This window comes from Typopeltis vanoorti, chromosome 20 (assembly GCF_054136105.1).
Source record: "Typopeltis vanoorti isolate ZY-2024b chromosome 20, IOZ_Tvanoo_1.0, whole genome shotgun sequence".
NCBI lineage: Eukaryota > Metazoa > Arthropoda > Arachnida > Uropygi > Thelyphonidae > Typopeltis > Typopeltis vanoorti.
Window position 1 is genome coordinate 86151010 of NC_143568.1, and position 12238 is coordinate 86163247.

At 35.8% G+C, this 12238-nt stretch overlaps 1 protein-coding gene across 2 annotated transcripts in view; it reads right to left on the minus strand.

Moving 5' to 3' along the window:
- Positions 1-12238, minus strand: part of Prp19 (pre-mRNA processing factor 19) — a 171453-nt gene that overhangs the window by 49901 nt on the left and 109314 nt on the right. For both annotated transcript variants that reach the window (XM_090410212.1, XM_090410213.1), the window contains one exon: positions 9119-9235. In XM_090410212.1, coding sequence (XP_090266338.1) covers positions 9119-9235 — 117 coding nt within the window. The remainder of the gene's footprint in view (positions 1-9118; positions 9236-12238) is intronic.

The following is a 12238-nucleotide window of genomic DNA, read 5'->3' on the forward strand; positions in this document are numbered from 1 at the left end:
TTGATGTCAAATGCAGAAAACTTTTTGTATACTAAAATGTAACTTGTGTCAAAATGGAAGTTAAGGGCACAATTTCTATCTAAATATGACTCCCTCTCTCTCTCTCTCTCTACATTAACACATTTTTAGCTCTTCAAAATTTTTCTCCATATTCCTTAAGAGCACATACCAGGTTACTAAGAGCTATCTATGATTTCTTATTTTCATGAAGTGCTTTAACTTCCTATGCAAGTCCACCCTACAGCTTATATTTTTTATTTATTTATTTATTTTATCTCTGTACGACTTCAACACTTACTTCTTTGGCTGAGTCAATCTTTTCTTTTTTTTTTTATTCCCCATCCCTTTCAAATTTTGCCATTCAGTGTCAAAAAGTTTGGGTCTTGTTTTCCAAAATAAAATTCACATATCTGACTTTAAAGTTCATGTCTGAAAGCAGTTAGAACCAGCGCTCCAGAAATCCACTCACTCGCCATATGCAAATAAACAGACTAAGTGGCAAGTGAATTTTCAGCATTGTTCTCAATGCATTCAAAATATATTATTTTTTTTGTATAATTTACACTTTTTCCCCCCTCAAACATGTCATTTACTGTCAAGTTATTTGATCTCTAAATTAAAGATGCCAATAAACTATATTCTTGATTAATCCTTTATCCAAGTGTAAACAAATAAAAATTTGTATGTGAAGTAACATCACAACTGGGCTACTTGTATATATTGGCTAATGACTTCACATTAATTGCCTTAGTATCTCATAATGCAATACACATATCCTTATGGATAAGTGTATGGAGACATATAATGCTATGCATTATGGGAAGGACAACTACCCAGACCAGTTTCAACCTTTATTGAGATCGCATCAGTGGAAGCCAGACCCAGAAGTGATACCAAAGTTGAAGTAACGAAGAAGTCATACTTCCATATACAAGTAGTTAAAAGGTGTCGCACCTTATTATTCAAGTAGTCCAGTCATGATGTTAATTCCCACGCAAACTTTTATTTGCTTACACTTGGATAAAGGATTAAACCATGAATATAATTTCTTGGCATCTTTAATTTATAGTATAACCAAGTGAAAAAACAACTTTCTCTAACCCAGAGTATTCATCATCATCAAATTCCTGCCATGTACCCTCAAGGGGTGTACAGGATATGATAGTACTACATGAAAAAAAATTACATCATTACTAACTTCTTATCTACAATTTTCCTCCAAATCAGTCTGTTACTTGTCAAGACTCCAACATTATCAGATCTTATATTTCTATCATCTAAGGCACTTTGTACTGTATCAACCCACCTATATCTTGGTCTTCCTCTGGGTCGTTTTGCTGCCAACCTGGCAGAAAACACTTGTTTTGCTAATCTTTCCTCACCCATTCTGTTTAAGTGACCATACCACCTGAGATTCTGCTAACGCATTCCTGGATGCTGACGATGTCAAGTTCTTTCCTAATATCCTCGTTTTTAATATGATATTGCCATTGATGCCATCTCTTCACGCCTATAATCTTTCTCAGGACTCTCATATCTGCGGTCTCTAGTCTTTGGTCAAATGTTTTACTTCTGACCCAGCTCTCAGATCCATAAGTTAAAACTGGTTTGAACACTGTCTTGTATACAGCTAATTTAGTGTTCCAACTAATTTCTCTCTTATTCCATATGAATTTATTCAATTGACTTCCCACCATACCAGCTTTGCTGATTCTGTTGTCTATTTCTATATTTAATTTACCATCTTCACTAAAAATCGTGCCTAAGTAGCTGAACTGTGTTACGTGTTCCACAGGTTCTCCATTCACAACACAGTTGACATTTTCAATGATTCTGCCTATTTTCACTGTCTTTGTCTTTTATTGCTGACCTTCATATCATATCTATTACAACAGCTATTCAATTTAGTCAGAGAATCTTGCAGACTTGTAGCGGATTTATTTAGAAGTATAACATCATCTGCATAAAGCAAAGAGCTGACATTAACATCTCCAATTTTGATATCATGTTTAATACCACTTTCCCTCATAATGTGATCCATATAGATAATGAATAACAGAGGGGATAATGTACATCCTTGTCTCACACCAGATTTAACATTAAACTATCTTCCTGTACTTCTTTCAATTCTAACTGCTGACTTAGAACTCAAATAAAGACTTAGTATTGCTTGATATAATACTCCATTGACGCCATATAACTGCAGCGTATTGAATAGCTTCTCTCTTGGCACCTTGTCATATGCCTTTTCCAAATCGACAAAACTTAAAGGCAGATATTTGTTATATTCCCATGCTTTCTCGACTATTTGTCATAAAGTAAAGATCTGATCCTGACAGCCTCTATTTGGCTTGAAACCAGCTTGTTCTTCACCAAGCTTTTCTTCCACAATTCTTCTCACCCGTTTCTCAAGTATATTGCATAGATCTTGCCAGGAACATTCAGTAGGGAAATACCTCTGTAATTCTCACATTCAGTTTTATTTCCCTTCTTATATATGGGTACAATGAGATCTCTACTCCAATCATTGGGAATTCATCCCTCTGTCCAGGCCTTCTGAACTATGCAGTGCAGCCACTGTAAGACTCTTATACCACTATACTTCACCATTTCTGGTCGAATATCATCCACTCCTGCTGCCTTTCCACATTTCAAGCCTTTGATTGCTTTTTCTACTTCGAGTATGGATATGTATTCCTGACTGCATGCCTGGTCGATGTTTTTTACCACTGTGCTGTCATCACTGCTTGTTTTATTTAGCAGTTTTTCAAAGTAATTACGCCATACTTCAAGGATATCTTTTTCTACCGTTTTCATGTCACCTTTATCATCTCGAACTCCTTTTATAGCACTCTTTCCTCCATTCCTAAGCTTTTTCAACAACGTCCAGAATATTTTGCCACCTTCTTGATATTTATTTTCTATATTCTTGCCAAAGTCCTCCCATGACTTTTGTTTAGCTAGTTTTACACAGTGTTTAGCATTCTTGCATTTGTCTCTATATTCTCTAAGAGCACAAGCTGACTTATTTGACAGGTACTTTTGATATGCTTTCTTCTTTTCCTTCGCTGCCTCTTTAACTTCCTGCGTCCACCTGGCAGTTCTGATTTTTTTATCCTTACAGACAACCTTGCCACATGCCTCTCTGGCAGAATCAATCAATGTTTTCTTCAGAGTTTGCCACTGAATCTCCAAGGTTTGATTCCTGTTCTCAAACTCTTTCATTTTTTCTTCAATAATCTTTCTGTATTTTAGTCTACAGTTCACATCTAAGGGCTGCTCAACTTTTATTCGCTTTAAAACTTTCTTACATGTTATTCTTTTCAATATGAAATTCAATTTTATCCTGCTCAAGACTAAATAGTGATCACTTCCAATTTCAAATCCTCTGTACACTCTGGTGTCCTGCACCAGGGAGAAACATCACTATCAACAATGACATAGTCAATGAGACTTTTCTTATTCCTTGCCTCTTCTCTCCATGTGAATTTGTGCACATTTTTATATTGGAACATGGTGTTAGTAATAACCAGTCCATGTCCTGAGCAGAAATCCAACAGATATTTGCCATTATTATTAGCTTTGCTCTTTTCTCCAAATTTTCCCAAAAAATTTTGTATGTCTCACAATCATTTCCTACTCTCCTATTTAGATCCCCAACTTTTCCTTTTTCATTGTGTCAGTTGCTTTTTCTAAAGCCTCAAAAAATTCCTCCACTTCTACCTTAGTAGAACCTTCTGTGGGACCATAGGCACAACTAAGTCTCATTGTCCAGTTCCCCGTTCTCATATTTGCCCACATTACTTTACTTGAGACTGACTGCCATTCAAGAAGATTATCCTCGTATTTTGTGTTGAATACTATGGCTACTCCTTCTTTTCCTTGATTGTCATTGCCTGAATATAACATTTTGTATTTATTGCTCAGAAAGATCTCACCAGTTTTTGTCTTTTTTGTTTTTATCAACCCTATAATGTTGATCTGGTACTTAACTAATTCCTCGGCTAGCGCCATTTCTTTGTCATTCAGGCTTCTTATGTTGATAGTACCGATCTTTAACTCTGATGATGTTGAGTTGGGGTGTGTTTTCAGATTTGTTCCAGTAGCTGACTTTTCACGGTTCGCCTTGGTTCCCTGGCAAAAACAACAGGGGCTTTGTTTAACTGGGCGACGCCCTAGCCGGCATGAAATTTTGTCATGTTGTACCATCATTTTTTTTAAAATATCCAGAGTATTTTAGTAATAAAATGTGACACCTTTTGACTACTTGTATATGGAAATATGACTTTTGCATTACTTCATCCTTTTTATCACTTCTGGGTCTGGCTCTCATTCATGAGAGCATAATAAAGGTAAAAATTGATCTGGGTAGTGGCCCTTGGCATAATGCATAGCATTATACATGTCCGTAAGAATATGTGCATTATGGAATACTAAGGCAATTAATGTGAAGTCATTAGCCTTTATATACAAGTAGCCCAATCATGATGTTACTTCACACACAAATATTTATTTGCTTACACTTGGATAAAAGGCAAACCAAGAATATAATTTTTTGCCATCTTTAATTCATAGTATAACCAAGTGGAAACACTTTCAACGTCTATCTCTAATTTGCTATTATCATCTATCTGTTGTGCCAGACCAGATTTTTGAGGTTTCAGGTATTCAATGTAGTATTTATGTTCTTTAATTATTTTTTCTACAGAATGACCTTTCCACACAAAGTATGTCAAATTACATTTACAAGGGATCTAGTAAACAACAGCTAAAGGTAGAAATGACAGGTTGCCTTTTGTAGATAAGAAAATATGTGGGATTAAGGTGAAACTTCAATATTCTACAAAATGTTCAGAGTTATCAGCAATATAAGGGATTGGAATCCTGTGGTCTGTCAAAGAATTCTTAGGCACTGGAACGAAGGAGTCAATTATCTGTTAGATTTGATGCAATTGTAACAATTTAATTCCATTAAAGAAGTTTTGATAGTGAGAAGTTTTTGTTTTAAGCTTGAGGGGAAGCAGAGCAAAGATTATGTGCTCTGCTAATTAACGACTTGACAACACTTTGGGATGCATGATGAGAGGACTCTTGATGAATGTCTGCAAGCAGACTAGGCAGACATAAAACAGTTGAATCATTATAGCAAATACCATTATAACACACTGAAAAAACTTCCTGACTGAAATCCCATCAGCACAATGCTATTCTAAAAATAAATAAATAAATAAAAAAAATCACTACCTTCTGTAAAAACCTACTCTTGGTGTTTCTATGAGTTTGTTATAGCAATATGTAGCTGTACATCCGAATGTAATAAGTTTATCTGAAATTACAGATAAACTTGCGAGAAATAAATTGCTAATAATTAAGCATTGCCAAAACTTTTAAGTATATTCAAAGTTTATGATAAATTTAGTTTAATCCTATATCCCAGTGAGAGCAAACAAAGTTTGCACCTGAAAATATCTTCAGGACTGAATATAGTGTTGTACTATCTTGTTGTACTTTAAAGTATATTATCTTAAGACATCCACAAGTTTCATTGTAGAACAAAACATGGAAAATCTGTATAAGATTGATTTACTGGCTTCCAATTTTTAACATGGTAAGCTCACGATAAAATCTTCATTATCACTGTATTTATAGCACAAGACATTTCTGTAGGCAACAATAATTTTTGTCCTACATTTTATTTTGTTAAAATATATATAAAAAAAAATAAAAAGCTTGTAAAAGAAGGATGTTATTTGGTATGGCGGCTATCATAAAACATACCGTTGATGATGAGTGGGTTATAACATCAAGTTTTCCAGGAGCGAAAATTAAAAATATAGCACATGCAATTCAAAAACAGAAAAGCAAAGTAAACGAGATCATAATGGTAGTATGTACTAATGACTTAACTAGCAATAAGTTCAGTATGAGAGGACTTGAAAGGTTTGTTGGAAGAGACGAGAGTGAAGAGCAAAAAAGTGAATATAGCTGGTACATTACCTTGACATGATAAAAATTAATTACGAAGAAGGAGTATAATTGCAAACGATTCAATGTGCAGGCTGTATAGAAGGAATGGATGCGAGGAATGAGTTTAAGGGATGATTAGATTTGTATAAAGGGGATGGCCTACACCTGAATGCATTTGGTATCAGGAGCCTTGAAAAACTAATAACTGGTATCAGACCTAATACAGAGAGTAGGGGAAACTAAATTACAATAGGAGGAACAGTGTGAATATGAGTGTAAGGGTGACAATGTTATATACAATTGTGGTAATGAAAGGAATGGGCATTATCACTGAAATGATTATTAGGAGAAAACTATTTCGACTTTGTGATTGTCTGGTTCAGACCCTTCAAACATGTTGCAAAGATGACGACATGTATAAGTCACTACAGAAGAATAGAGATCTGCAATTTGTCCAACTGTGTCATGTAGACTGCAGACAAGAGTATACAAAAGAACATGCAGGTAGCTTATTATGTCTATATACGAATGCTAGGAGTATCAGAAACAAAGGGTTAGAGTTTGTTGCCTTGGTCAATATGTTGGGACCTCAAATTGTTGAATTAGTGAGACTGGGCTATCAGGATCAGACATACTAACTGGTATCGAGGGTAAAGGGTACAGTATTTTTAGGAAGAATAGAGAGGATAGGAGAGGAGTGGAAGGGCTACTAATGATATCGGATGACTTGAATCCAGTAGCAGTATTTCATGTGGCAGTGAATTTGAAGACATCTGATGTGAGGTAGAATCTAACAAGATCAATTACATAGCAGGGTGCTGTTACAGACCTGGTGGATCGGTTGCTAGTGATGAAGAAATGTATTACCAAAGAGAGAGACGATGGGAGCAAAAAGAGTAAACATAATGGGAGAGTTTAATTATCCAAATATTGATTGGGTAGCTGTAAAATCTCATGAGAAGAATGAAGCTGAAATTATTAAGCTGTTGAAGGACAACTTCTTCAAGCAGCATGTGACAGAAGGAACTCAAGGTCAATCAGTGTTAGATTTGATTATAGTGCCAGAGGATGTTTCAGTTAAAGACATAACTATTCTGCCTCTGGTTGGTGACAGCGATCATGCAGTACTCAGTTGGGAAGTGACTAATTATATGAATGCTCCATTCAGAAAAGTTTAAGTGAAACTAAAAAGCAGGAAATTATGAGTATACTGAATTCAGAGGAATAGTATTGTTTGCTCGATGGGAAGAATATCAACAGTGCATGGAAAGCATTTAAAAAATACTTAACTGATGTAATATCAGAACGTGTCCCGAGAATTCAAAGAATAAATAGGATAGGAGTCAAATGGATGTGTAATTTTATTAAGCAAGAGATTCATAAGAAATGGATGATGAGGAAGGAATACTGTGTGCATAAGAATAATGATTGTTATGAAAATTATATGCAGCAAGCCAGAAGAGTCATAACTGTTATACGGAAAGCCAAGTCTGAGTAAAAAAAGAAACTGGCTCTGCTAGCTAAAGACAATCAACATGAATTCTACTGTGCAGCAAATAAAAGAAAGAATGAATATGAATAAATAACTCATCTGAATGTAGATGGTGTGAGGGTGACAGATGCAGAAGAGGTTGTTCATGGTGTATGCAACACTGAGTTCACTGCTACCTCTTCTGATGAAACTCTGGTGTATGAAAAAGAGGTATTAGAGCTGTTGCGCAAACTGAATAAGAATTCAGTTTGCGCAACAGCTCAATAGGAACTGATGGGATATCAGCACAGATGCTAAAAAAGTGTTCAGCTGAACTCGGCTATTTCTTTGACCAGGCTATATAATTTTTGAGTCTCAGAACAAGGAAGAGTCCGCATAAATGGAAAGAATGTATGGTAATCCCATTGCACAAGGGTGGTGCATGGACCGAAGTATTGAACTATCAATCTGTATCTCAGGAGTGGTGGTGAAGAGTTTGAAAAAATTGGTTAAGGCTTGCATTCAGAAATGGGTTAACAGTGAATCTCTACTTTGTAATGAACAGCATAGGTTTACTAAGGGAAGATCATGTTTTAGCAACTTGTTCACATTCTATAATAATGTTCCATTGAACTAGACAAGGGAAATGGATATACAATGATACTTTTGGATTTTGCTAAGACTTTTGAGAATATAGCATGGAAGATTGTTGCATAAATTGGAGAATATGGGTTTGGATTATAAAATATTAGCATAGTAAAGAGGATGGTAGACTGACAGATATCAAGAAGTGGTACAGGGGATGTGAATTAAAGTAACTAGTTACCACAAGGATCAGTCCTTGGTGCACTGTTATTCAATCAATCTTTACATTAATGATACTGGGAAGGATTTGACATGCAACATACAGCTATTTGCTGATGATGCAAAGATAGGTATGGTAATCAGCTGGAATTGTGGTAATAGGAAAATGGGTGTCAGTTCAATATCAGTAAATAAAAAAGGCAAGCACTTTGGCGTGATTAGATATCCAATGTCATAGTATATTGGTGAGATTATGCTGGAAGAAACTGATCAGGCTAAGGATCTTGGAGTTAGTAAAAGGCAAGTTGAAGTTCAAGGGCCATGTAGCAAAGATTGCAAACAATCAAAAGATAATTGCAGTGCTAAAATGAACTTTAACGTGTAAAGATAAGGATGTCATTTTGCCTCTTTACAAGGCCTTGATAGACCTCAATTGGACTGTTGTGTGCTAGGTCTGAAATTGTGATTCTGATACAGTGGAGAGAGAGAGAGTGTGTGCAAAGGAGTGTTAAAAATTATATCAGGATTGAATACTGATTATGAAGAGATTGAGAATTTGTAGACTGCAGACACTAGCAAACAGGAGAAAGAGGAGTGATATGACTGAAACGTACAAACTTCTGAAAGGGTCATAAAGAATTTCAGTTGATAGAATTTTTCCTTTTATGGAGGGTGGGAAAAGGACAAGAGGGCATTCCTTGGAAGTTGAGAATGAATGAATGAATGCTGTCAAGAAGGGGGGGGTTACATCTAGATTTTTCTCTCATTGAGTGGTGCATGATGGGAATGGATTACCATTGGATGATGTCTGCACATGATTGCAGTGTGAATGAATTCAAGAACAAGTGTAATATTAATAATAATAATTTCTCTTACCGGATGAGATGCCAGGGTATGATAACCACGCAAATCTTCTGGTTTAGCAAGATCCTCTGGTACAGTTTTCCCTCTCTTCTTCCTCTCTGTTGTAAGCAATGTAGCCTTATCCTGGAGCTTTTATTTTTTTTTAACAAAAGTAATCAAATCAATTTAGAATTGAAAGAGTTAAAATCTAACAAGACATAAGCAATGCACATATCTGAAAAACAAAATGACTATGGTATTTATAAATTAAAATCATATTTATCAATTATTTTCAGTAAAAAATAATCATTTCGATGGTAAGAGACAAGGTTAGTAATCCCTGTTGAACTCTCTTGCTAGTTTCAGTTTTAACTTACCGAATTTGTTGGCCTTGTGTGCTACTATATCTCCATGGATGATTGTAATCCTAGTATTGAGGCTTATACATTGATTCTCCAGCATCATATATTTTTTAAGGAAATTAACAATGTATTAGGTAATAAATAAACTTATTTACATACTATTGCATATTTCGCCAAAGTCAAATCAACATCGTCAGGAAAAAAGACTTGTATTACACATGTGTACGCAGGCACACTTCAGTAACAAAGATGAAGAAACCGGATAGATACAGGAGACTGAGAGTCCTACAATTACCACCTATTGGCTTCGGTTGAGAATTATTATTTGTTGGGCTGACTGTCTACGGACGAGTGTTGTTTCCCATATGAGGGGAGCAGTCTGTTTCAACCATATTTGTTTAGGTTTGGGTAGTGGGTAAGAGCTGCAGTTGATTCCAGAAATCTACAACCTTCCTGCCAGTGAGGCCAACAATATTAGGTTTGAAGTAGCTAACGTGCTTTCACAGGAAAAATCTCCTGTTAGCAACCTGCCCAATAAAGAATTCAAAGCAGTCTGCATTTAAAAAAAAAAAAAAAAAGTAATCCTGAATGCAGACAAGGGCAATGATACTGTTATTTTAAACATATAGATTATATTAAAAAATGACCACCCTTCTAAAAGACCATTCCACCTATCGCCTACACAATTATGATCCCACCCAAACAGAGATTACAACTATCCATATACTACTAAAAAATGTTACCTTCTGTCCGGCAGGCAAACCAACAAATTAAAACGCGACAATTCCAGACCTCCCTTCCCATATTTATGGACTGCCAAAAATCCAGGAAGCAGATGTACTTCTATAACCAATTGTAGATGGTACAGACTCAGCCACCTACAAACTAGCTAAACATTTAGCCAAAGTGCTTTCCTGTACTACTGGCAATACCGACACATCAAAAACTCAGCCCATTTTAAGTCCACTATACAAGACCTCACACTCCACCACACTGACATAATGGTCAACTTCGATGTCTCTTCCTTATTCACAAATGTCCCACTCAAAGACACTTTGGCAATTCTGCTTGGTAAGCAGAATTTCCTCCTGATATCTCAGACCTTTTTCAGTTCACTATGACCTTAGCCTATTTTGTTTGGCAAGGATTATGGCCATAGCCCCCCCCCCACTCCCTCCCTGCTATCGTTTTCCATGGAGACATTAGAAAAGAATGCTCTAACCTTCCCCTGACCCACTCTTCGGCTACACTATGTCGGCTATGCTTGCAATTTGGCCACATGGATGGGACAACTTACACACTTTCCTCTCCCATTTGAACAGCCAACATCCAAGCATCCAATTCATGACAGAAATAGAAAGTAACAATAGTCTGCCCTTCCTAGACACCTTAGTTACAAGACAACCAAATGGTAGATGAAAAACTAGAATTACCAGAAATGCTCAAATATGGAGGTATAAAAGTTTTATAGTGGTTGCATTGCATAATTCAGATGGCCTGGTCAGAGGGTCAAATTCCATATGACTGGAACAGAGCTCTCACAGTACCCATCTATAAAAAGAAAATTAAACTGAATATGAGAATTACAGAAGTATGTTCCTACTGAGTGTTCCTGGTAAGATTTATGCAAGTATACTTGAGAAACGGATAAGAACAATTGTGGAAGGGAGGCTTGGTGAAACACAAGGTGGATTCAGGCGAAATATAAGATCTGATAATGTTTGAGTCATGACAGATAATAAATTAATTTGAAGGAAAATTGTCAATCGGAAAGTTAGTAATGGTATAACTTTTGTGCAGTACTATCCTGTATATCCCAAATGGTCAGGAATTTGATGATGATGTTGATTTGTCTTAATGATGTTAAGTATTTATGTTTCTGTTTTTGTTGGTATCAAAAAACAAATTGCAATCAATTAGTTTTGTGAAGAAATTGATCAATTTGTGGGTCTCTATAAGCTATCTGCTTTCAAACTGAATGCACAAGAACATTCTAGCACCTCTTCTCAAGGAAGTGTAAATGCATCCTGCACACTTAGAAGCCTAACTCTAATAACCCTGAACTATACAGTGTTCCTATCTCATACACCATAGGCACCTCAAAGGCAACTGCAAAGATCCTGAAAAGATACAGGTTTAATCCATACATCTTTCCCTCTCAACAAAATCTCCTCCTGGTTGCATCCACGAATGTTTTTTTCATGGAGATTTTGATAGATAAATAGCACCTCCTCTCTGGTGTTTACTAGGTTCAATGTGAGTGCCTCCACTCATACTTTGTACAAACAGGATGTTTGATGGAAAACCAACTACAAGAACACCTATCTTATATCAACAATAATTTAAAAAAAAACTGAAAAATCTGTCATTGCTCAGCATGGAGTGGACACTGTCCACAATATCATCTGATCAAGCTTGCCTTTTATATTGGTTTTGGTTTGATTAGTTTTTTTAAAGAGTGCTGAAGAATGTCTCACAACCCAAACTTGAATTGGAATGATTGCCTATTGGAATGATTTGGAAGAGTATCATTCTCATAAATTGCAATGGCAAGCAACAACGTGCTTCCCTTCTCTTATCTCCATTTATTTTTTTTTTTTTAAATATGTGATGCTATGGCATTCAATCATTTTATTTATCTAAATTTTATTTGACTGTATTTTGAAATTATTTTAATCTTAGTTTTAATTGCAATCTCATTTTATTTTGCAACCACCTGTATGGTGGCACTCTAGCTCTGTAACTAGGATTAATAGATTAATATTCTTTGTTCTAGCTTTTCCTTGTGATT